Source organism: Dermacentor albipictus, chromosome 1, assembly GCF_038994185.2.
Source record: "Dermacentor albipictus isolate Rhodes 1998 colony chromosome 1, USDA_Dalb.pri_finalv2, whole genome shotgun sequence".
In the NCBI taxonomy this organism is placed as follows: Eukaryota; Metazoa; Arthropoda; class Arachnida; order Ixodida; family Ixodidae; genus Dermacentor; species Dermacentor albipictus.
The window spans coordinates 344,296,192-344,323,077 of record NC_091821.1 but is presented as its reverse complement, the minus strand read 5'-3'; the positions used below and the strand labels follow the sequence as shown (position 1 = coordinate 344,323,077).

Here is a 26,886-nt window from a genome sequence, read left to right as displayed (position 1 = left end):
TTTACTATAACTTACTTGTATACCGCTTTCCCTCATTATAGTGCTGCCTTTTTGCTTAAATGTGTACGGTCTCTGTCGTAACGAGTTCGAACGAACGAACGAGTTGTCTATAAAAGTCTGCAGACATCAGTCGATAAAAAAGCGTAAGGCATAATAAGTTCACGGGCAGTCTACAGGCAATATGTGAACGTAGAAAAAAAAAAAAAGAACGTCAGTAGACTTTTTGTAACCTAACTATATTTTCGAGCCGACTGCATTTTGCCAATGAATTTCGCACAAGTTTCTTTACATGCCGAACAAAATCGACACCGAACGTGTTTGGTAAAATAGTGGAAAATGAAAACGATTTTGTTGTTCCTGCGACACTGCTGACGACATTGTCCAAATAGCTGACGCATCTATCGAGGATAGCATCTATCAGAGTATGGGTTGCGTCCTCTTAAGGAGGGGTATTTGAAGCGTTTTCATGTAAATGTTTGGCTTTCGTATTCTACTGACTGCGTATTTCCCCCTCTTCCAGTAGGGCTAACGTGTGCCGCTGGGGCCCAGCGCCGATCTGCTGTGACGGATGGACGAAGCAGTGGAGTGACGGCCGATACGGGCCCTGCATCGTGCGTGAGTGCGTCCCCGCTTTGGGCTAAACGACCGCTGCGTGAACCGCGGCAATGATGACGTCGCTGTGTGACGTACGGTGTCGATTTCGCTGTGTCTGCGCTTATTTTCATCCTTTTGCTCCGGGAAACGTCTGCAAAATTTTCCGCGTTTATTTTACTACTATATTTGAAAAAAAAAGCAAATATATGTTTTGTTAAATCAGTTGGTAAATTGCCTCGTCTAGCCGTTTTTACGATATGGAGATTCTCTTAACTTCTCCGCAAGCAGGAGCCTCGGAGAATTCTTGTTCTTAGAATTCTCGGAGGCAAGCAGGAGACCGGCACGGCGTTATAATTCAGCAGTACGAAATATGTGAACTGTGAACATATTTGCTGTCTATCTAATCGCATTTTTAGAAATCGCCTCTGCGTGTAAAATGCACAAAAGTGTTCCACGGATGCTCTCGTGACAAGAGGCGCGTTCGTACGATTTAAGGACACCTTTTACTAGAGCAGCCCACATTTACTTTAGCAGAATTACAGCAGCGAGCACGAGACAACATATCATTCATCGTGATTGCCCGGACAAAAAAAAAGTATTGTTTTCAGGGAAAAAGAAAATTTTAAAAATAAATTCTGGGGTTTTACGTGCCAAAACCACCACCTGATTGTAAGACACGGCGTAGTGAGGGACTGCAGATTATTTTGGTCACCTGAGGTCTTTTAACGTGTACCCAATGCACTGTAGATGGGCGTTTGCATTTTCGCCCCCATCCAAATGGGGCTTCCGCGGCCGTGGATTTGATCCCGCGACCTCGTGCTTAGCAGCGCAACGCCGAAGCCACTAAGCAACCAAGGTGGCGGGTAGGGCAAAAGACTGCACAAAGCTGGAACCGAAATATTGCTGAAGCCATAAGCACGCTTTTACCACCATGCGAAGTCACACAAGGCAGCTCCAAATAATCGAACGTGGCTCCACCACGCGTCTGTCCCTTTCACGTCGTCTTGTGGCAGTATCAAGGTCATCCGCCCTATCTGCTGATCAACAAACCTAGACCACCGGTATATCACCCCCTGAAGGTCTGTTGTGTACCCCTGCCACTCGGGGATATTCAGCCATGCTTGCCTCAGTACCGACTGAGCAGAATTGTAACACAATCCCAACATAATCTGACAAGCAAATCGGTGGCAACACGCTCCTTTGCGGTCACTTTCAGGCGTGCTTCATCCCGATTCTGCTTTACTCAAACCTTCTGCCTTGACTTCGTTTGACAAGCTCAGTACAAATCAACTTTACTGACGATCAAATCTACCTGGGCAAATCCGCACCGCATCCAGTAGCACAGCGTAGCAAAGTACGTCGTAATTATCCCCGCGTAATAATGCGCGCATAATGGGAATTTCTGCCGGAGAAGAGCATCACGTACGTGCTTTCGGCTGCTAAAGCGCGTCAACTTAGCCCTCGCAGAAAGTTTATATATTTAGAAATTAGTGTTGCGTAAACGAAGGAATGAACGAAATGTATGTAAATAAATCACCGCATGCATATTAGCAGCATAATACCTCCAAGACAACAGCTGCATGGACAAAGTGCTCAACAGACTGAGCTTTCCTTCATGAATTCAGCCAACTGTGATACCAAGGCGTTCCAACGTAGCAACCAGCGATTTCTGGCTGTTGCGTCGTTGTTGCTTCCGAAGTCGAAATACCATCACGCAGTCAAGTGTGCATGTACGTCTGTTTATTATTATTATTATTATTATTAGTAGTAGTAGTAGTAGTAGTAGTAGTAGTAGTAGTAGTAGTAGTAGTAGTAGTAGTAGTAGTAGTAGTAGTAGTAGTAGTAGTAGTAGTAGTAGTAGTAGTAGTATTGTCATCATCATCATCATGAATAAGTAGAGATGCTAGCGTCTAGTAATAGAGCAGGCAGCTTCCTTCTGATCAAGAAACTTTATTACGCTGTAGTTGATAGCGTCAGTACAGATAACTCTCACGAAGAACATTTACTGCACGGAAAGTGCAGTCTTGAACACGTTGCCTGTTTGGTATATATACTCCCGTTAGCCCTGCAGCCACACAGTGCCTCTCCTCTCTTCCGACATAGCGCGCCTACAAACGCGGCGCTTATTTCCTCGCAGCGGTGTGCCGGAGGTCGTGCGGCCGAGGCCGCTGCATTAGGCCCAACGTGTGCCGATGCACCAGCGGTGTAGTGGCTAGCTCGTGTCCGTCATCGGCCCCACTGACGTCACCCACGGCAGGGTCGCAAACCAACGGTTCGTCGACGACGATCACAGGCCCATCTTGGCGTCAAGAGCACGGTGGGCTGCCCCTTTCTCGCCATCATGAATGAATGAATGAATGAATGAATGAATGAATGAATGAATAAATGAATGAATGAATGAATGAATGAATGAATGAATGAATGAATGAATGAATGAATGAATGAATGAATGAGCGAGCGAGCGAGCGAATGAGCTGTAATTACTGGCATTGCTCTGCACTGCACGCTTGATTATCTGATGTTATTAGCGCGCATGGCTTGACATTAAATTATGACAAAGCCATAAGATTAAGTCTACATCCTTTAGGATGCAACATGAGCCGTGAAGCTTCTTTCATCATCATCGGTGCGTCTGTAAAGGGAATTTTACAGTTTGATTGATCGATCGATTGCATTGAACGTCTTTAAGCTACTTGTGAAGAGTAAGAGACGCCTAAGTAAAATGCACTGGGGGCTTATTTATCCACCTCTGCGTTTCTTAGACAGGCACCGACATACCTGGTGTTATTGCAGCCCGTCTCCACGTAGTGCTGGGACGTCGCGAATCGAATGAGCAAAAACTCGGAAGCGCTGTGAAGCGACAAGAATGAAAGAAATGTACACAAGCACGAAGAGAACCGTCGTAAATTAAGTTTGATCGGACCCTTACGTTTACGTGCCTACATACACGCGTGTTCACTTGAATTATACATGTTGCACCAATTACACAGCGTGCCTCGAAGATGCCTACTACTGCGTTGCGCTAGACATCTGCGGCTCCTCCGCCCTGCGCGATGCAGTGGAACAGCCGAAAACTGCTAGAAAGTTTGCACTTCCTGGTGGTAGGAACCTATGGCCTAAAGTTTTTGAGACAACGTAACGAGACAAAGGATAATCCACCATAAATATGTTTTCAGGGTCGTTCGAACAGGGCAAGCGAGGGCGAACATCACAGTTCTTTCCGTGCCACCGAAGTGGCGATCAGCACTGAGTAGCGTAGACAGAGGTACGTTCACGGCGTAACTAATCATTCCTGCAAGCGCCAGCGGCAGAGGAAAGCTACCGCAAGGTCTCTCTCGACACCCTTTTTGACTTTTGACTTTCGCAACATTTCAGAGTGCACAATCAAATGACGAGCTCAGCACTAAACGAACGCGGCCGTGCGTGTAGAGTAGAGGGCGCCAAGGCAAAGGACAAGAAGCGCGCGCGCGATTTGCACAACTGCCACGCGGACGAGTCGACGAAACTAGCCCGTCGTGTCGCGTTACAGGGCGCGCGTAGCGGTCGCACCGGAGCCGCAATCGCATCTCTGGGAGAAGAAGGAAGGAGAAAGCGGAAGGCGAGCGCGCGCGTATAGTATACTCGCCGTGCCCCACGGCCGGCTGGCTCGCTCGCGCGGCTGAATGAGCAACGGGGGACGGGAATAAATTAGCATGACCGCCGTGAGTCAGTCGACTCCCAAGTCGAGCGTTTCGATTCTCGTCGTTGGTGGCCTGAGGAGATCGCGAGTGTGCCCCCCCCCCCCCCTTCCCGCCGCTGCTCTCCGGTTCGCGCTGCAATACGGCTTCGTTGGCACCCGACCAGAGACGCGCTGTCAGCTCGGTCGGCGCTGACAGACGGCAGGATCGGATGTCCTCGCACGCGCAAAACATCCGAGGAGGCGGCGGAGGTTGCTCCCGGCCCTTAACTCATGGCCGGACTTGGAGGACGCGCTGCGAACTTGACAGGGCGGGCGTCACCGCGCGATTATCGCTCGTGGTAACTACTGGACAGATTTCGAAGGCGGTGAAACTGGCCCGCTCGAAGTTTGCTTCGCACGCGCGGCTACCGATTTCCGTATCGCCGAGAAGCCACGGTCTACGGTTTACGTTTTGACTTTACGAACGCGTGACGATTGGATGCTGCAAACTTGGTGACGTGTTTTTCGCCTACGGGACCGCAGATGAAATCGAGCCGAAATTCGAGCTTTAAAAATTTAAAGGGGCACTAAATAAAAACACGGAGTTGGTTCTGGCGGATAAAGCGCTCTTTGAAAATTCCGCTGTTGTTAATTTTGGATAGGTTGATTGTTAGAAGAGGAAATTTAATGAAGGTCGAAGTTTCAGCTCTTGAATTTCGCGCCGAATCCCAGTGCCGGCACGTCACTGTGACGTCACAGATATCAAAGTACTTTTGTTTTCTTATTTAGGCGGTGTGGGCCCAGCAAAAGCTCCCGAAAGTCGCCACGTTCTATCTTTGGTTCCTTTAGAACACACTGCATAGTCTATCTTTACTGCAAGGAATTAACAAGGCCTTACAAGATGCTGTCGAAATCCATGACATCATAGCGAGCTGGTGCGGGGACTTCAAGGAGGCGTCACCGCCCGTCTTTTGTTAGTGCACTTTTTCTCGCTTACCAAGCTTCTTATCGTGGTGAGAATGACGTTTTCTCGTATTGTTGAAGAGTAGTTTACCTATACAGAAGAAATAATTTTTCTCTTTAGTGTCCATTGAAGTTGCCAGTTTCTTTCTTTTCTATAACAGAGCTTCAAGAAGTTAGCTGCGCCATAGAAGTTTTCACAAACCACTGGATATCTTACGGTACAGCACCCACGCTAGAGCACGGCGAACTCTTCTTGCCGTTGTTTGTGTACTTATCACACATAACGTACTTACATCCAGTCGCTGTTCTTAGATGTGTTATTAATTTGAATTCCCAAGAAATATTTTACAGAGGTACACTGTGTGGACTACGGGCGCCTAAAGTATTTAAACGACTGTCCAGCGACTGTAGAGTAGTGACTCTACCAGCCAGCTTTCTGAGTACTGAACATTCAGTATGGAGTTACACAGCAAGCTAGGAAGCGAAACCCCCAAACACGCCTCTAGGGCCCGTGTTCACTGAGCTTCTCTGGCGTGAGTACGTACTGCTGTAACTGGCTAGCGTCGTGCGACTGCCGATGCGATGATAGCAAACATTTCGATAACGAAATGACAGTCGGGGTGCCGGTAAGCCAAGAGCCTCAATTGCGTTAGAGCAGGGCCGTGTCTTTGTAGCGATGCCGGCAAGAGAACTGACATCGGGGCTAGTTGGCAAGGACTCATTACAAATGTAACAGCGCGAAACGCGGCGAGGACGAGGAAACGCCCGTTCTTTTTAAATCCCGATTCTCGTCGTGTATTGCGCTGCCGTACTTTGAATGAATGCCTTTTTTCGACGCTATTCCTTTTCGCGCTTTTTGCGCTTCTTCAGTGGAAAGAGCGACGCTACGCCCGTTTTATCAATTGCATCAGCCGACCAACAACGGCGGTTGATAAGAGTCAAAAGTGGCACAGCACCGAGCAGAAGGCTGCGCTAAAAGAATCACGGCCCAGTTTTGTGAAATTGCAGTCGCTGGGAATTGGGGGAGGGTCCCATCCTGCATGCTGGGGAGAGCCTCATCTTCGAGGGCGCCAAGCCGTAGCACAGCGCAGTTTCTTGACTAAGCGCAGGTGGCGGTGGGCTGTGCCGAGAACCCTGCCTAAACGGCGGCCACTGCATCGGCAACGACCGCTGCACGTGCGTCTATGGTTACACGGGACGCCGGTGTGAGAGAGGTAAGACGGCTGACTCGAGATTGCCTCTTGATATCGAGCACTTTTCTTGTGCTGGTCACACGCTGGAGCGGAGTAAGAAGAAAATTCGGCGCTACTCTCTCGAGGCAAATCTTTCAAAGGCCTTCAATATATATGTATATATGCCGCTGGATGTCGCTAAATGTCGCTGGAATCAACGTTTCGACAAGTGGAATTGTCTTCGCCAGCCTATGACGAAGACAACTCCCCGCGTTGAAGCGTTGGCTCCAGCTTGAAACACACCTTGTTAAATCGCTGTCGATCACTTCGCACATGTGGGCTCAAGGATTCCATGTCAGTCTGGTGAGTGAAAGCCTCCGTGTGACGAAGCCTTATGTAAAGGTAATGGTTTGAAACATGGCTGACTTTTGATGGAGATTTACTCCTTTCTGTTCAGCGTCTGCAGTTTGGCGCTCACGCTTAGTTTACTTTTACGAGAAAATAATGCTTGTTTTAGAACACGCTTCTCTCTGCATTCGCTCTTTTTCGGCTAGTTTTCATTATTTCTTGGCACGAGTTTACCTTACCTACATTTATCCACATCTAGCTCGGACGTAGAAAAGGGCACGCGTAATAAAAATGGTTACAAATTTATTATCAATGGTGACGAATAGTTTACGTCAAGGTGGGAGGCCACATTCATAAGCCAATTTTCTTGCAGAAGATATAATTTTCTTTTGACATTCTATGTACGCCCAAATATTCAGGAACATGCAGCAAAAAGAAATTACCTTCCTGTGATCATTAGTTCGGAAGTTACAACGAGTTTTCCAACACATACCCTCGTATTGCGAAACCGAAACCACATTGCATTAGTTCCAAAAATGCGTAGTATTTGTTTTATATAAATGTTATTCAAGAATACCTTTTCCTTTTATGTTGTCTGTAACATTCACGGATATTGTCGTACTTAGTTGTGCATTTGTTACTCTTTTAACATCTCTAAGCACGGTCACAAGGCCTCCATGGCCGCTATGTGTTGTTTTTGGCATCTTTGACATGGTTTGAAACATTTGTTTATGTTTTTCTCAGAACAAGATTTTGCTTCACCTCCTGCTCCTCCTTATCATCATCATCAGCAGCAGCAGCAGCATCATCAGCCTATTTTATGGCCATTGAAGGACGAAGGCCTCTCAGCTCATGTTACGCTCATGTTGATAAATATTTCTGAATGAATATCTTGAAATGATTCTGAAATTTTGCACACGCATTCTTCCCATAGAGATGTGCGCAACGAACTAGTACGAACGAAACTGATTCAATATTTCTGAATTTACAGCTGATTTTGCAAATAAATTTGGTCTGAATGGGCAGTTTTTCTCACTTCTCTTAGTTTTTCAAACATTACTTCCTCAATAGTTATCACATTAGATTTATCCTAGTTCATTGCATATGTCAACACTTTGCTACATAAATGGCAATGCTTTAACTCAATTCAGAAATTTATTACTTGATTATCATCGCTGGTGCGACTGGCACTTTTAACACATTTTATTACAAAAAATTACCTTGCGAAATATAAAACGAACGATTTTTTTGCACTTTAATTAGTTGGGCAAATAAAGTCAGAAATGCTTATTCAGGACAAAAAGTTATTTAAATCTTGGCTTCTAACGTCAAAAAAAAAATATCTTTTTTTTGTGTGTGTGTGGTCTGCCACCTTAAACATTTCCGAGGCCACTGAGCCAGGGGTCAGACCACTACTCATTGGGTCGCGTGCTGAAGCTCGAGCGGAACTTCGGTTGTTCCACTTCGAAAGCGACAGAGGAAGCGATTCTTCTGAGAAGTGCTATCCAGGGTATAAGAACTCCTCGACACGGTCCGGAGAGAAATCTCGTTCATCGACTCAAAGATTTTGAGAAAAACGGCACGCTGACGCCGCCTTAAACGTAGGCGAATGTCCCGGCGTTGTTCTAAAACGGTACGTATTGCGCCGATTTGCCGTCCACCCCCCCACTTCGCAGACTACAGGACCGGTCCGTGCTTCCGCAACCAGCGCCAGTCCTCGTGCCTGGACCAGCTGCCCGGTGTGGTGTGCACACGGCAGCTGTGCTGCGCCACCATCGGCGTCGCTTGGGGACACCCGTGCGAGGCGTGCCCGAGACAGCTGGAGTGCGACCGCGGGTACATCACCAACATCCACTCGCGCGGGTGCCAGGGTACGCTTTTTTCACTTGCGATGCGAGCGAGCGCGTACTCTATAGCGCAGACACCGCGATCTCGTTATACGTGAAATGGGGAAATTCCCGACTGTCGAAGCGGCCCGCACTCGACCGCGTTCCGCTAAAACAGCACCGAATGATTTCTAGTGTAATGGCCTCAAGTAGGATAAAGGAAGACGGAAAAATCAGACAGGATGATCATATTTTTTCGCGTCTTCGTTTATTTTCCGAAGAGCCGTTACAATAAATATGAAGCCGTACCATCCAGCCAGGCTTTCCACACTTCAGAACCGAATGAATCGTAATGCGGGACAATATGCTGGCAACGATAGAGGCTATTGAAAAGTAATTAATAATTTAATTTAATTATGGGGTTTTGCGTGCCAAAACCACTTTCTGATTATGAGGCACGCCGTAGTGGAGGACTCCGGAAATTTCGGCCACCTGGGGCTCTTTAACGTGCACCTAAATCTAAGCACACGGGTGTTTTCGCATTTCGCCCCCATCGAAATGCGGCCGCCGTGGCTAATGAAAAGTAGTTCGTACGAATGAACGTAAAAGCGCTTCTAAATTCAATCCCCGCCTTTGTTTGTTCTTGTTTTCTACTTCTTTTTTTTAATCTGTTCAGCTATACAACATATATACTCAAGTTCATAATTTGAAGCCGACTTACACGAACAAGCGGACGCAACCAAATGAACGCGATTCGTTCTATCAGTATTATAACGCAGCTATCACCCGAATCTACACGTTTATTTGCTACTGGAGTGCTATCGTTGCATACGAGTTTTTTTCTGGGCAGATGTGTCAGAAGACTCATCTTTTAGCGCAATGTTTTACTGGGCAAATGTGCGAGAAGTTTTGAAAGTGTAAGTCTTGGAAGAACGACTTGCTTCCACTCTGCCATGTATATGAAAAATTCATGCTCTGAACTCCGAAATTCAGGCTAAATTCTTGCCTTCGTTAATTTAGGCAACTAAGCGTCGCAATTCGCAGATGTGAACGAGTGTGAAGCTATTCCGGGGATCTGCGACAGAGGGAACTGCATCAACACCCCAGGCTCGTTCATCTGTGAATGCAATGAAGGCTACGCGAAGGACCCGAGGACAGGAAAGTGCGAAGGTAAGCTCCTTCTCGGCATTGTGAAATGACATTTCAGATGGGTGCGCCAGCTTGCCGGCTGTGTGTCTTTGGCGCGAAAGCAACAACCTCAGCGTGGGCAGTGCATAAGTGACAGCGGAATAAATGCAAGCAATACAAAGCGGTCAGGAGTATGCAGACTTTATCAACAGAGGGCGGACGAGAACGCTTCATTCAGGAGTCGACGTGTCCAAAAAGGAACTTAGTCTCTTCGCGACGGCCCTGACGATGGCAGTACAAAGTCAGCAACATTGTTAAAGATGCGTCATTCGCTATTACGAGTATAGCAATGGCCAACGAATGGGCTGCCGGAAGCAACAAACAGTTTCGACAACTACACAAATAACTGTCGGTAAAAGATAGTTATTGTTATAGTTTAAAAACAAAGTTACCCTAAGAACTTGAAAAACCACCACCACCACCACCATCACCACCATCATCATCATCATCATCATCATCATATTTTATGTCCACTGCAGGACGAAGGCCTCTCCCTGCGATCTCCAATTACCTCTGTCCTGCGCCAACCGATTCTAAGACTTACGAATACCAAAAACAGAAGAGTGGCTGAGCGCAGGAGCGAGCCATGAGCGCCACCTATTAGTATAGAGAAGCAAGAAAATATAGGTCACACCTTTCGAGAACACCGTAGTCGTCATTTAGTAGTTCGCTTATGCACTCCGGTTTTCTACACTTATATCGAGTTTTCTTTTTTCAACTCTGTTTCTCCAAACCGATCGATGCAACGAGACCCCTCGAACGGTATCACTAGCTCCTTGTGACTAAACGTACTTCTGCAGACGTGAACGAGTGCACCCAGGACTTGGAGATATGCAACGGTGGACATTGCGTCAACGCTGACGGCAGCTACCATTGCATCTGCAGCACGGGTACCGTGCCGAGCCACGACAGGAAGGCCTGCCTCAGTAAGATGGGACTACGCGATTTACAGCATGCATTGCCATTCGCCGCCATGACCTGCTCGCCGTAAAAGGAGAGGAGGTCATCGGCAAAAGCGCTCACATATAGTTTCAAGAGTTGCCACGCGCTGTTCATTGCGGTCTCATGACACTTGAAGACGAACTGCGACTCGCATAAGTTTCTATGTGGCATAACTTTTCGTAAGTCATGACTGTATTTCCGGTTTAAGAAACCTATCTACCTGTTTCCTTCTCTGTCGGAGCACTCTCCGAAACAGATTATGTTGTGACCGACATCACACAGTGAATTCTCCAGATAGCGACAAACAGCTATAGTTATATAAAGATGGACATAAGAAAATTGATCAACGAAGTGAAAAGTTACCACTAGCTTCTAGGTCTTTCAGAGCCTAATCCTTGATATTATGGGTTTGTGCCCACAGTTTGATTAATAAGACCTTATGGAGACTGATTGTACACATAAGAGCTGTTGCTGCTCATTATTTTCATGCCAGGCGGCCTATTTTCTAGAATAATTGCGGCGGAACTCCCAAAGCGTTCGAACTGCAGCGTTAGTCTTCAACTTGTGTGGGTGGCGGTAACTCCGTCCCCGAGTCATATCCAGGGTATTTATTCTGCGACGATCAATGTAGGCGACGGTGTCGCCTCGGCGATAGTATCGCCGTCAGGGGTGCGCTGATTGGCTGATTGAGCAAAATCGGATGGTGTAATACTCAAACATCCAATCAGCGCGCGCGTGATGGCCAAGGCGATAGTATCGCCAATATGGATCGTCGCAGAATATGCACCCTCATCTCTGGAACTCGGTTGTCGTTTATACCTCGCACAATATGGCCGCTGCGATTGCAGACACGAGCCAGGACCACTGCTACACGGAATTCGGAGGCCAAGGCCAATGCCGGAGTTCACTTGCTGTGAAGCTGACAAAAATTGAGTGCTGTTGCAAGGACTCATCCAGAATCCGTGGCTGGGGAACGCCCTGCCAACAGTGCCCGCGAAACGGAACAGGTAGGCCGACAACCTGCTTTCTCTCTCTCGTGAGCCCTGTCCGCCATGGTTCAAAGTACCGCCTCTTAGCACAACAAGCTCATTTTTTCTGTTTCTTCTTCTTTTGTTTGTTTGTTTGTTTGTTTATTTGTTTGTTTGTTTGTTTGTTTGTTTGTTTGTTTGTTTGTTTGTTGTACCTCACATTCTCCAGTGTTGAAGTATTGCGTGTGAGGGGTACAACCCCCCTCATAGACGACCAACGCACAGACACATGCGTTGGTCGTGTGTGGATACACAAAACTAAAGAGAAAGTAGCAAGCTTCAACTGAGAACACGAAAGTAAAAAACTCAACTAAGCGATATGGCGATTAGGTGAGGACAAATTAACAGAAATAGGGGATTAAAACTGGAATAAACACAACTAAATTATGCAGTGATCAGGTAAGAACGGAATATCAGAAATATAACATCAAGATAGATACTTTAGTTCTAAACTTACCAGGGTCACGGATGTTGACAACGTTATCCGGAGACCCTTCCACAATTCCATCGCTCGTGGGAAAGCTGATGCATTGAAGGCAGTCGTGCGTGCAAATATAACTTCGTTTATGGTCCAATCTGCTTGAAGAACATGGTGACTGTGGAAGAGGGAGGGTGGTCTGGCAGAGTGCACGTTGTTTGAAACATAACTGCTAACTAAGCCCATAAACAGGCCCAAACAGAAAGTTTGCTATAAGTAACAAAATATAAGAAACATTAAGGCAGCAAGGTACCGACATGATAGTACCAAAGAGAGTGGAACGATAAAGTTGTGCTAAAAATATGTTGGTATTGCATGGTTCCGCGATTTTTGCTTGTTGAGAACATTTATTACTAGGTTCACTTAAAGGTTACAGATTTGGATAACAACATACATACAGCGGTCCCATAGTCAACGACTGTAATGGGACCCTTGGCTATTTAGTAATGTAGAAAAAAATATATAAGCTGCAGAGAAAACAATAAAACGTAAACTAATACATAAATATACAATTACAGAAGTCATCTAGACAACATAACACTACCACGCGTAATCAAACAAGAAAAAAGGGGAGAAAACTGAACAGAATTAGACAACTCAGTAAAGGAATATAGACAAAGGTTAATGTAAGTATTCGCAGGAATATAAAAAATGTAACCATTTTGGCAATGTTTATCACACATGCATTATGCCGTAATCCTGAGATTCTTTTTGTTGTTGTTGCTGCCATGCACGCGTTTGAGCGCGTAAACAAAAAATAATCACTGCCAGATCTGTAAACCGATAAACTGTTCCAACTTGCCTTTCTCTCTGCCAAACCCTGCAACTGTCTTCTGCCTGCGCCGTAGTGGTGGCATGGTGAGGCTTGCGGTGAGATTGGTCTTGACTGTCCCGCCTCGAGTTGGTATTGCGAATGAGAGCAGCGTTTAGCGCGTTCTCTAAGCCGCACTAGTTCTGACAACTCCGTGCTGGCAATTACTACATGGTAATTATGGGCATTCAGCTTGCGCAACTCGTGTGCTCGCACTCGAGATAATTACCCAAGTCGTAGAACGGCGAGCACCGCTGTCGAACTTCGCCTTCGTTGCTACAGCACGCATAGTAAGTATACCGTAAGCAACGATTCGGCCGACGAGGGCCAAGCTGGCATTATCGAAAATCCCTCGGTGAGCCCCTTGTGTTGCACTGGACTTAACATGTGTAACCTGTTGATGAACGCGTTTTGGCAGGATCGATGGCGCAAATGCAATGTCCATAAATGAAAAGAAGTGGTTATCCTGACACGGCTGACGCGTTTTCCCCGTTTCTCTCTCTGTTCTTGCACGCAGCTCAATATAAACATCTCTGCAGATCGCCGGATAAGATGCCCTCCAACGAGTGCGACCTGAGACCTGGCCTCTGCGAGCACGGCCGCTGCGTCAACACGCACACGGGATATCACTGCGAGTGCGACGACGGCTTCAAGCCCGCGTCCGACCACAAGAGCTGCAAAGGTCAGTCCATACCGCCAGCGTTCGCATATGCGTGTAGCGCTACGGTCGCTCGCCCGTCGCTTGTCTCCGCGCCTCTGCAGTGTTTGCACGTAACACGAGAAGCCTTGTGTGCGCACGGGTGCACACCACACCCGCAGTGTCGCCAAGCAGCGCCACTGCCACCCGAAAGCGTGGGCTGCTCTCACCTTCCTCCTCACGTTTCGGTGCGCAAAGAGAGAACACCTTCCTGGCGGCACGAGCAAATCAAACGGATGTCGACTCTTTTTCGGAGGGTCTTTGTTTGACGGCAAGTGCGAGCGCTGTCGCCCATGCCGCGGCACTGCCAACAGTCAAAGCCTAACCTTGGGACTCTTCTAAATCTACCAGTCTGAGCACCGACGTTTTTTCCACCCTCAGAACACCTATTGCCCCGTGTGAATGTGGGTGCGCTTGTCTTCTTGGCCGGCGTTTCTGTGCCTCAGTGGCGTATTTCGCGCAGGTCGTTTTACCTGTTCATTCCCGGCTAAATATTCGACCAGTGATAGGTCACGGAAATCCCAGCCTAAGCAGAAAACAGGCGCAATTTTCGTTTCGGGCTTTCTGTATTATATTGGCTGGCTGACTACCCGGTGCCACTCGAAGCAACGTTGACGTAGTCACTGCAGGTATACATGCCTAAAGTCATGACGAGAGCTACTCGCCTTAACGTCCGCTTGGCTGCACTCTTTCTCCAGTGTGCAGCAGCGCGCTGATGTAACTCAAATTGAATTCACTCGACGAACTAAATCACAAACCTATTCTGCGAACAAGAGTGGCGTAGTTCGGTGGCACCGAATCACGTCTTGCAAGAAGTGCGCTCCAGACAAGCTGTACGCACGGCGTGACAGTTTGTAACTCGGCCACCTCACGCTTAACCGCATTCGTGATTGAGCGATTCGTTCCGCCGTGCTAATTCATTTGGTGGCTTCAACGTATTACGTGCAAAGCTGGTCGTGCATAATAACACAAGCTGCTGCTTTTAATAATACAAGTTTTAACCCGTAATGTTGTGAAAGTAACGCCCTTCTGTCCTACCGCAGACGTCGATGAGTGCAAGGATGACAGCTACTGCTCCCTGGGAAGATGCGTCAACACGGTGGGCAGCTTCCGCTGCTTCTGCCCGACTGGATTCGACACCACTCCTGACGGCAAGCAATGCAGCGGTGAGGGAACGCTTTGCAGTCTGCAGCACGCGTTCGCAAAAGACACCGTCACATAAGTTGCAGAAGTGCACGAAAATGTATTGTTGAATAACAAGGTAAACTACGTAAAAGCAAACGCAGACAAAACGCCATTTCGAAGTTTCCATTTATAAGAAGAAAACTTAATGCGTCGACATGTCAACTCTCTTAAACGATGCCGACGATTACGAATGCAACGAGTTTCATTGCTTTTCGGAGTCGTGGATTACATAAAGTTGTGCACAATGAGTTTCCGAAATATTTGTGCATGAAGAAAAACGAACGCTGAGCGAGCGCGATTTTATTCCAGCTCGTGCCGTGAGGAACTGTGTGTGCGAACCTTTCTGACATTGGGTTTCACAGAATGAAAGTTGTGCTCGTGGTGAAGCGTGGGCAACCACGAGGTGATGGTAAACCTGAAAGTGAAAAACGTGCCCACTGTTGCGCAGATCGCGACGAGTGCACAGAGAGCGGCATGTGCGGCAACGGACGCTGCGTCAACATGGAAGGGTCGTACAAGTGCGTGTGCAACCCCGGATTCACGTTGTCACCCAGCGGTCACGCTTGCGTCGGTGAGTGAGCAGCGTTGCATGCCGTAAGTGAATGTGGTGAAGTGTACTTGAACCATGTCTTGAATGATACGATCACAAGGAGTACAAACCTGCATATGTTTATCAAGGACAAGACTGTTTTATACATAGAGTTTCTCACTATAACACCTAGAGAGTAATCTGGCGCCACCGTCTATGGGAGTTTCTTAAGGGGGGCACCGTGCCGTCATGGGAATGACGGTATATGTGTCTGCGAGGCTCGTGTTGGCTGGTGTTGCAAGAGGCTTCGTCTAAAACGTGGATATGGCTACGCAAATAACGCGTTCTCAAAGTAAAAATCTTCACAAAAATGTTTCATTCACGCATATTACATCTTTACTCACCCACGATGCGTGACCAAGCGAAGAAAAGCAAGAACAGACGACCAACTGTTGCAAAGCGAGCGCGAACCTTGTCGTCTGTCCTCCAACTTTAGCGGCCCGCTGATACTTTTTACGTAACATGTAGTCGTACACACAATAACAAGTTCTCATAGTTAAACAAAACATGTTTTCGCGTAATAATAAAGCTAAAACAGCTTTTCGCGTGCTGTTCTAGTATAAAATGAATCATTGTGACAGACGGAACGGTACTTGCCAAGCGCGTCTCCAAGGTGTCCTGTCTCTACGAGAACGATGCCAATCCGAATCCACAATATACCGGCATTCCCATGCATACCACAGCGCAGCAGCGCCAGAATTCCCTCTAGGTAATGTAGTGAAAAACTCTATGATTTTGTACCTGTGACTGCATTACGACTAGTTCATTTATGGCTTAATAGTTATCTTACCTTAATTTTATCTCACTTTGATCGACTGCTTCACTCAGCCACTATCTTTTGGAGCAAGCGAACGAACGAACGAACGAACGACTGGACAAAAAAAAAGCGATGCGACAGATGGACGGTATCAGACTGGCAATTCACTACGAGCAGCGAGCGCATAAGTTTTAACATCATTCATACCAGAGCACAGACACAGCTGACGAGGTCCTTCGTCGGTGCCATTGTTTATCCACGACATCCCCCGAACCCTCATGGCAATGTGCTTTTCTCCTGCAATTTAATCTAACGAGTGCTTGTCTGGTGCCCAGATATCAACGAGTGTGCCGAGAACAGCCAGATCTGCCTCCGAGGTGGCGTGTGTGAGAACACACCAGGAAGTTACCGCTGTACTTGCAGCAACGGCTACATCTGGTCACAGGACGGGCAATTCTGTGTAGGTGAGCACTTGACGAGGTATTTTCTGATGTGCCAATCAGCAATGCAGTTTTTCTGCGACATTCAATGCTTCTTTAGTAGTTACACAACAGATAGTAACAATACTGTCTGCTGATTCACTTTGGAAATTAAGTCCGGAAGTGCCACTTTGACCAGTTGTCTTGCATGTATTTCTAGGCAGCGAACGAGAGATAAAAATAGGCAATTTTCGGCTTATCCATATAGCAGTGAAAAATGCTCAGTTTTGTCAAAGAGAGGGCGGAGGGGGGACGTATCCCGGCTTTCCTCCCTGCACAGCCCACTGCCCCCTCTCCCCCCCACTCTGGATCCCTCAGTGTCAGTAGGTTCTGCCATCATACTTTTAAACATTCGTCACGTAGTACATATAAAGGTTGAGTTATACCACTGTGCTTTCTTTCCGTCGTCGGCAAGTAACGCTCGACACTTACTTTCAAATTTCAGATATCAACGAGTGCGAGACAACCGACATGTGTCGCAACGGCATATGCGTGAATACAATGGGAGGGGTCAAGTGCCGCTGCAACGCGGGTTTTAAGGAGTCCTTCGACCATCATCACTGCATCGGTAAGTGTGCAACGATGATAAAAAGACGACCCTAAATAAGATAAAAACTGTCGGCTTTCGCTTTGTCTCCCACTAGACTTGGGAGTTGCAACTGCACTGAGAGAAACTAACAGCAACTTTCGTGAAACGCGGGTTGGCGTCAGCCACCCGAGTATAGTTTGTATAGGCTACAAATGAAACTTATACGCAAGTGTTCCTGAGAAGTAAATAAAAAGAGAGAGAGGGCGAAATAGGAGATGGAAGGCAGAGAGGTTAACCAGAGTAAAATGTCCGGCTGGCTACTCGGCACTGGGAGAAGGAGAAAGGGCAGGAAAGATGGAAAAAGAAAAGAAAATACGAAAACGACCTGTCTGCACAAGCAATGGGGAGGCAACTGACAACGACTCTAGCCTTTCGCGCAGTCTCGCGGAAATCAGAATTCTCGGGGACCATGGTCCAGCCGACGTCTCCCCTAGTTGCTCAAAAAGCACAAGTGCGTTTAAAAATGAAACGTAGTTGAAGAAAATTTTGTAGCGGTCTGAGAATCGAACCTCTTCAGTGCTCAGCCAATTAAACTGATCAGAACAATTTTTTTTTTTCAACTGTGAAGCTTTGCTTCTGTAGTACGAGTTCATTTCGTGCAGACGCCAACTTTCGTTTACGTAATCTTCCTCCACCTCGCGGATTTCTGGCGGACTCGTCTCATAGCAGCACTGTTCTGTCATTCGCATTGCCACTCGTACAAGCGGGGTGTAACGAAGGGAGTGTAAAAGATCGATTTGCGCATGCTCCAGACATCGACGAGTGTCGGGAGCTCGACAACGCGTGTGGAAACGGCCAGTGCGAGAACACGGTGGGCAGCTTTCGTTGCATTTGCGACAGCGGCTACAGCCTGGGGCCCGGCGGAAGATCCTGCATCGGTAAGGGGCGCCTTTTTTTTTTTCATACATGTTCAGACGTATTAAGACAATATACAGACAATATACGATGTGCGGCCAATCTAACGTTTTTCTTCAACGTTTCAAGAATGGTTTTTTTGTTGTTGTTGTTGCTGGTACGTCGATTTTTGCTAGAGGCCTAGCAACACTGCTAGTGTCACCTTTCACCTGCAGCACTGTCGAAGTCCTGACTTTGTCAGCCAAACTGATCAATAGAGTAATTGTTGGCTGCAGATTCCCGGCGCGACTACTGCTACTCGTGGTACAGGAGCGGCGAATGCGGGCAGCCTTCTCCGATGCCCGTCAAGAAGTCGGCGTGCTGCTGCGCCGCCCAGCACCAAGGTCCATCTGTGGCCGCCTGGGGAAGCCAGTGCGCGCCCTGTCCGCAGCCCGGCAGCATCGAGTACTCGCGCCTCTGCCCCAACGGTACCGGCACCGGCATCGATGGGGAAGGTGCGTGCGAACGGTAGCTTACGGCTGTGGCCGCCCACTTCGCTGCACCACCATAACCGCAAGACCAAAGGCGGCCCTCGGTCGCTGAAACGCATGTGCCAAATTGGCGCGCGTATTTACTTGTGGCGTTCTTGGTTACCATCAGAAATCACTTTGGTTGCATGCAGCATGAAAGACTCGCATGAACGCTCCCTAATGCATCTTTCTTTTGTCGTCATCGTCCCCGTTCATGCTCCTTTATTTATTTTTTTACATCTTTCCCTTTCTCCAATGCAGTGGAGCTGGCTGGAGGAGTGTACTTCCGGCCGGCCTCTGCATTTCGTATAACTAAACTTCTCTCTTTCTCTCTCTTTCTCTCTCTCTCTCCTTAACGCACCTTGTATTTTCCTACGGTCGCATTGCGCTCACTAAACGTCGTACTTCACTGCTGAAGCTACGCTAGGCGAAAGCGCTGCCGTTTGAACAAGCGATCAGGTAATACGTATCTTTTATGAATGTCGATAAGGAATGTTTACTGCAATGTCTATAGCATTTCACTGCATCGCTTTTTTGCGATTCTATTCCGAGGCACCCAGAAATATACGCGTACCTCTCGAGCTCAAACGCTGTAAGCTGAAGCCTGGACAAGCATTCACAAAACCTGTCTTACGTAAGAGCATCTCCTCATTGGCCTGAGTGCGGGTGCCCGCGGCTCGCAATAACGGTGGGAGTGATAACCGGGCAGTCGCCGCGGCGATGGCCAATCGCGGACAGTACTTACGTAAGATATGTTTTGTGAGCAGGGACCCTGATTGGCAAGCATGGTTAATATCATTAATAAAGGTGTGACACGTTTTTCAAGAATTCTCCCCGCAAGACACCAATATGCGCAATGTGCGAGTATGTAACTGGTTGTTTATAAAAAATAAATAAAGCAAACTAATGGGAGGGAAATTTGTGGTCCGATCTGTAACGTTCTAGCGTAGGCTAACGATACCAGAACGGCTGTCAGAACTGGGGATAAGGGGGGAGCAAGCACCGGGAGAGAGGATGGAAGGGAGGTAAGAGGTTCATTTAGTAATTTTCTCCTCAATTCAGTGTCCTTGACAAATTTTCGGTTGTTAAGGCAAAATTATTTCTCACGGTTGTATTTCATAACGACATAAAATATCGATTTACACGACGACGTGCTTATGCCTCCGCAGATATTAATGAATGCTGGGTGTACCCGAACATCTGCCCCAACGGAGCGTGCGAAAACCTAAGAGGAAGCTACCGTTGCATATGCAATCCAGGGTATAAAGTTGACAGCTCAGGGAAGATCTGTGAAGGTAAGTGCGCTTCCGAATGTTTGTTTTCCAGTAGACGTCCTGCGTTCCGACTCTACGATTAGCAGTTACTGCTCTGAAAACTGTCGACAAAACCACGACATGTTGCAGCAAGAGTCTTCCGCGCCGGCTAATGACCTCTGTAATCATGTTGTGGCATGTAAACAAGAACGTGCTTTCTTTTTTACTTTCCTTTGGAAATCGTTTGGTGCGAGGAGTAACGGCATTGCAATCACTGCTACAGCAGTAGTAATACACGGTGAACATGCAAATACAAGATTAGTGTCCTAATATATCAACGTGAGTTTCTTAGAGCACTATAGATATTACTAGGGTTACACTGTAAGGAACTATCGCAAAATAAGCTCCTCTTAACTAATAGACAAACAAATGCCGCCATGGTGACGGCTGTGACTGGACATGGGGCCTATTTGGAACACAATGTTGCACTGAGAGAAGGACGGCTGACGTGCGAAAGCCTTCATTGCTCATAGTTTATATGATTTGTATCGTTCCCTTCAGTACTACTTTTACAGCGAAGCTGTATGCCTCTACCATCCAAGGAAATTTTCGTGTGTTCGTTGTAAGCAAAAAAATAAATAATAATAAATACTCCCCATACGTGGGCCGATCTCAGAGACAGTGCTATGCCGTGCCGACCCGCGGCGGAGGTGAAGCAGGCGTTAAGCCCTCCCCATACGTGGGCCGATACCGAATATTATGCAATGCTGGGCCGACTCGCGGCGGAGGTGCTGTTCGCCATTAAGGGGCCTACGTACACAGCATGCTGGCAATCCTGCTTCACACAGTGGAAGGGCACTGAGTTTTTTTTTCAGATCGCGAAGGGATAACACCTATTATTGCAAGACATTGCACCTACTTGACCTCCCCTAATTTGTTTCCTACATTTGTTCAGTGCCTTCAACAGTCATCTATTTGATTTTTTCGGGGTGTGTGCGACTGGACAAAGATGTCGCTACTTGTTCAATGAAAGAAGCCTACATGGTATCTAATAAATACATCCAATTAATTGATCAATTCCATTCACACTAAAATAGGCTGAAGTATCCTGCTCTCGCTGATTGCCACCGAATCCCACAGCGTGATTCTGCTTTCTTCTAACCTGAAACCACCGCAACAGAAACAGCATCTTGTTTTTCATCTCTGCTTTAGTTATGGCAGCGAAACTTGGTTAACTTGTCAGGCAGCCGCGTTACTTGAACTCCTCTTGAACGCTCTATGTCACTAACACTCAACAGGTGGCAATTGCCGTCTGGCTGTTGCGAACTTAGTGAAGTCCTAAACTTAAATATGTATTGGGAATTAGCAATTGTGTTTATACCACGTGATTTTCGCAGACATCAACGAGTGCAAGGTGAACTTGATGCTGTGCGAAAACGGCCTATGCCGAAATACTCCGGGCAGCCACCAGTGCACATGCCCGACAGGGTATAGACACAACACGCACACCAGCGTCTGCGAAGGTGAGCAATACTTTCATGCGGGCTTTCACCCTTCTGAATCTAGTGCTAAGGCGCACGGGGTGTCAGCACGCGCTAAACTAATCAATACAAGTAATCGCCTGTGGGACATCTGTTTCTAGTTACCTATTATTGCTTACCACTCGTGAGCAGCGCATGGAAAACAAGCGCACTGCTTACATGTACAGAATACAAGTACACCTGCGAAATATGCCGTACACGCGTTCTTGTGTAGGTGAAAATTATGGGTGGGCAACATGTTGCCCTCGAATACGGCGCATAGTGTGTTTTAAGAATGAATGCTGTTTTCGTTTTCAAGATTCTTTGTGCGAGATTGTGTCAGGTGTCTTTCACGTTTGGATTTGCCAGCCCTTTATGCGTGAATGGGAAAAAAGTAAGTCAGTGATAGTACCAGACGCGCGATCGCACCAGCCGAAGACATCGCGTATATAGTAATGAAATCCGTGACAAACGTAACGCAACACGTATCTCACTGAACTAAACGCTTACGGCCGGGGCTTTTAGTCAGCGGAATCCACTTACCGCATTTTTCACCGACGATCATTATGCTTTCAGCATGAAAGATGATGTCATATTTGTCATAGCTGGTGACTACTATTTGGGAACCTCCTGAATAAAAGATCATCCACGCTCGGAGAATAGCAAGACGCGCTTATTATAGTGACCTCTGTTTCGTTAGGACAGTGGAGTCACTCTAGCCAGCACTCGGCATGGCAAAGCCTCCAGCGCCCTGTGCGCTTGTTAGGCACAGCATCCTTACCATTTCCTGGGCGTGCATTCCTTTGGCTAGACGTATCAAATCTGTACGATTGCTCAAAACGCATGGAAACTGTTATGTTTAAGAAAGACAGCAAAGGCTAAAATTGCCTTCTGCTTGACTCTGCTCGACTCTGCTTGACATTTAAGTGTCCCTCCCGTTGCCAATGCTCGGTCGCGGCTTAGTGGCGATGGTGGTGCCGGAACACCCACGTTCAGTGGATCATCCAGTGGATGATTGCTCCACTGTAGGACCTTTTTTCAGGGCATATAGTTTGTCAACACACGTATGGCCGCAGCCGTTCCATCTCGAGCAGCGCAAGATAAAACAACCGTAATCCAAAAACAAAAAGGAAAGGTTGTAAAGCTTACTTCACTGCAACATTTATTTATATGCGGTGAAGCTACCTCAACAAGAACATGGAAATTGATGTTACCTTATTAGGGCCGATTTACGCTGAAGCCGCCCATCACCGCAAGCCGCACCGCACGTATCAAACACTTGTGCACAAATTTCGGTTTACAATGTGTAAGGTATACACTGTGCACACAGTGTAAACGGTAATTTGTGCACAAGTGCTGGATACGTGCAATTTTTCGCGCGACCGCACGCGTGCGGTGCGGCTAGCGGCGATGGGCGGCTCGAGCGTAAATCGGCCCTTAATGGCATCTAACCGGGTGATGGTGGTGGTGAAAACGTCTTTAATTTAAAGATAAAATACTGGCATGTCGGCCTAGAATTATCTCGCATCCCTTTTATCAGAGAATCCAGGTCAGAATCTATGATGTAGTAGAGGAGTGAGAAGCATAGGAGTTACACCTCGTCCTAAAGAACTACCTTTCACCATGTCTGCTTTTACGCTGAAGACTGTCTGCAAGTTATAATTGTTGAAACGATAAAGTAAACTTTAAAAAAATGTGTGAGAACCCTATCGACGACGTCTGCCAATTTAAAAGAATAGAACGAACGAACGAACGAACGAACGAACGAACGAACGAACGAACGAACGAACGAACGAACGAACGAACGAACGAACGAACGAACGAACGAACGAACGAACGAACGAACGAACGAACGAACGAACGAACGAACGAACGAACGAACGAACGAACGAACGAACGAACGAACGAACGAACGAACGAACGAACGAACGAACGAACGAACGAACGAACGAACGAACGAACGAACGAACGAACGAACGAACGAACGAACGAACGAACGAACGAACGAACGAACGAACGAACGAACGAACGAACGAACGAACGAACGAACGAACGAACGAACGAACGAACGAACGAACGAACGAACGAACGAACGAACGAACGAACGAACGAACGAACGAACGAACGAACGAACGAACGAACGAACGAACGAACGAACGAACGAACGAACGAACGAACGAACGAACGAACGAACGAACGAACGAACGAACGAACGAACGAACGAACGAACGAACGAACGAACGAACGAACGAACGAACGAACGAACGAACGAACGAACGAACGAACGAACGAACGAACGAACGAACGAACGAACGAACGAACGAACGAACGAACGAACGAACGAACGAACGAACGAACGAACGAACGAACGAACGAACGAACGAACGAACGAACGAACGAACGAACGAACGAACGAACGAACGAACGAACGAACGAACGAACGAACGAACGAACGAACGAACGAACGAACGAACGAACGAACGAACGAACGAACGAACGAACGAACGAACGAACGAACGAACGAACGAACGAACGAACGAACGAACGAACGAACGAACGAACGAACGAACGAACGAACGAACGAACGAACGAACGAACGAACGAACGAACGAACGAACGAACGAACGAACGAACGAACGAACGAACGAACGAACGAACGAACGAACGAACGAACGAACGAACGAACGAACGAACGAACGAACGAACGAACGAACGAACGAACGAACGAACGAACGAACGAACGAACGAACGAACGAACGAACGAACGAACGAACGAACGAACGAACGAACGAACGTTTTTCTTGCCAAGTGTGAACACTGACCATCGACAACTAACCGCCTACCACCTACGAAAACAGGCAAGGCAAGGGACACTATTCGCTTTAATATTCTCACCGATATTTCTTGGTCAGTCTTTGGATAGGGCGTTTGTTGATTCGACCAACGGCGTGGTCATTCAGCTCAGTAAACATAAGATTTTTTTCTGAAAATTATCACTATAGTGCCGTGATTCAAGGTGCCTGGTATCTTCGCTAGGTAGTGCTAGCTCCCGTCAACATTTTTAACACGCCGCCAGGATTAGTGCTTTCGACGACTTCCTCCTCAAGCTTAGTGGGCGCTCTGATTAAAGACACATGTAGCAAACATTTACACTGTGTCATTTTTAGATGTGGATGAGTGCCTGAGCTCCGGCAAGGACGTCTGCGTGAGTGGCACGTGTGTCAACACCCCGGGAAGTTACCGCTGCGAGTGTCCGGCAGGCACGACATTGGACGCATCTCGACATGTCTGCATAGGTAAGGATGGCGGCGTACGTCGCTGACCTAACCCACGCTTTGGCCTGTCGCTCTGACAACCATGCGTCTCTTGACACCCTCCCTCCATCCACCTCCCCCCTACGCTGATGCGTGAGCAACCTATATAGTCTGTGAAACCGCCAGCCAGGCAAATTCTCTCTGCATTTAACTGCGCTACATGACCGTGACTTCCGCCGCAATTTTTAAAGACAATGTCTTTCTTAGCGAGTTACCACTACTTTTCCGTATCGGGTATGCGTGTTGCTAACCTTTTTTCTGGGCCGATCCCGGAAATAGTTCAGTCTGAAAATCTGGGCAGATACCAGAGGGTAAGTGCACTCTGCAACCGTTCCCGTGGGTATGTGCCGTCTAAAAATGTTGGCCGATCCCAAAGATATTGCAGCCAAAAAGAATTAAGCAATCCAACGCTCATCCTACTCCCCTCACACGAGGGGCGACGCGGTAGGGCGCCGTGCACAGTGACTCTTCGCTCCCAACTCGCTCAGGAAGATATTGTTTTTCATCGACGCCAGCTAGAAATTGCATCGCCTTTCAACTTTCCTTTTACGATGTTAGTTAGGCAGCACCATTAGGTCCTTGCACGCGTCTTTACAGGCCTACCTTTTCTTAATTCGGGATGCTACCTTAATAACTGGCGCGTGGACATTCTGAAACTGCCCCCATTTCCACGAAGTTGAGCTGTGAAAGTTGCCTTCGCTCAAAACGTTTTTGGCGCAGCTGTTTTGTGCCGGTTGACTTGTGCGGTCCACTCACACTTTGTTTCTCCCTGTCATGGCAGACAATCGGCGAGGCCTGTGCTGGCTGACGGTCAGGAACGACCAATGCGAGAACGACGTGAAGAGGACCATGCTACGCTCCGAGTGCTGCAACTCGGTGGGCAAAGCCTGGGGGAGCCCCTGCCAGCTCTGCACAGCAGACAGGGGTGAGGGCAGTCAACTACTCTTTCGCTTGTGCGCACTCCTCAACCAAAGGCGACTGTGCATGTGCACTGTGCACAATGCCAAGAACGTAAGCAGTGCATTGATTTGCTTTTTAGTACAGTACGACCATGTGAATCATGACTAGGCAAAGAAAACTTTTCCCCCGCTAGAACTGAATGCAAGGCCTTTCTCACGAAACTGCTTCCAGCTGGTGGACCTTCGAAGGCGTTATACAATAGACCGGAAAGGTTATCAGATGTAAACTGTCACCTCTTCTTGAACAATCTCGGTGTTTGTTTCGGACGAAAACATGAATTCTTCGAAAGAAAATGATTAGATTATAGATTCTGGAGTTTGCATGCCAAAACCACGAACGGATTATGAGGCTCGCCGTAGGGGGGGGGGGGGGGGGGGGGGTAGTGAGTGAAAACTTTATTCGAAATGTCCGGCGATTTGGGCGGGGTGGGGCCATAAGCACCCCGGCCTAGGTGACGCGTCTTCGAGTCCTTGGACACGGGCGGCTTCCTCGGCGTGCCGGACGGCCTACAGTTGATCAGCGAGGTCGTGGCTGAGCAGGGCCGCCTCCCAACGCGCCCCTCGATTCGAGACTGCCATGTCTACCCCGTTCGTCAGGGACTCCTGGTGCTCGCTACCGGCGCGTTCCCACAGCATGTGCTGCAGCCGTCGCTCTGGCTCCGCACGCTTCCCAATCGTCGGCCGAATAAATGTCGGGGTAGCAGAGGTGAAGGATCGCCGGGTTCGGATACGTGTGTGTTTATAACTGCATCCCGGCAACCGCCTGTTTCTTGTTTAGTTTGGCGTGCGGTGGTGAGTATTTGCATCTGTTCAATCTGTAGGTATGTGTGGTACCTCTGAAAGTGGTCATGCGATCCCGCCCAAGTCCACTTCCCCATCGCTCTCACGGTGGGCGAGACGTCGGAATTTCCGGCGGGCGCCGCGGCTCGGCATGTAACTCCTTAAGCCGCATATCATATTGACCGCAAATAAATACGGGGACAGCGGGAGAGAACACATAAACAACACGGGCGGTAACTTAACACAGTTGAAATTTACTGCCCGTGTTGTTTATGCGTTCTCTCCCGCTGTCCCCGTCTTTATTTGCGGTCAATATGATATAAAGTAAACACCCAACTAGGTCAAACTGAAGTTCTCCTTAAGCCGCGGCGTGGGCCGTCTCGTTGCCCGGG

General features: G+C 47.8%; 1 protein-coding gene across 3 annotated transcripts in view; it reads left to right on the top strand.

The window, feature by feature from the left end:
• LOC135911263 (fibrillin-2-like) overlaps window positions 1-26,886 on the top strand; it is a 104,647-nt gene that overhangs the window by 19,128 nt on the left and 58,633 nt on the right. The window contains exons 2-19 of one of the 3 annotated variants that reach the window (XM_065443577.1): window positions 524-615; window positions 2,732-2,911; window positions 6,325-6,429; window positions 8,412-8,606; window positions 9,606-9,731; window positions 10,550-10,675; window positions 11,540-11,698; window positions 13,526-13,690; window positions 14,749-14,871; window positions 15,339-15,461; window positions 16,572-16,700; window positions 17,161-17,283; window positions 18,057-18,182; window positions 18,435-18,653; window positions 19,838-19,963; window positions 21,319-21,444; window positions 24,609-24,737; window positions 25,537-25,680. In XM_065443577.1, the coding sequence (XP_065299649.1) occupies window positions 524-615; window positions 2,732-2,911; window positions 6,325-6,429; window positions 8,412-8,606; window positions 9,606-9,731; window positions 10,550-10,675; window positions 11,540-11,698; window positions 13,526-13,690; window positions 14,749-14,871; window positions 15,339-15,461; window positions 16,572-16,700; window positions 17,161-17,283; window positions 18,057-18,182; window positions 18,435-18,653; window positions 19,838-19,963; window positions 21,319-21,444; window positions 24,609-24,737; window positions 25,537-25,680 (2,516 nt within the window). Of the gene's footprint in view, window positions 1-520; window positions 616-2,731; window positions 2,912-6,324; window positions 6,430-8,411; window positions 8,607-9,605; window positions 9,732-10,549; window positions 10,676-11,539; window positions 11,699-13,525; window positions 13,691-14,748; window positions 14,872-15,338; window positions 15,462-16,571; window positions 16,701-17,160; window positions 17,284-18,056; window positions 18,183-18,434; window positions 18,654-19,837; window positions 19,964-21,318; window positions 21,445-24,608; window positions 24,738-25,536; window positions 25,681-26,886 lie in introns of those variants that run through there. The other 2 variants (XM_065443497.1, XM_065443647.1) reach the window with 2 other exon arrangements.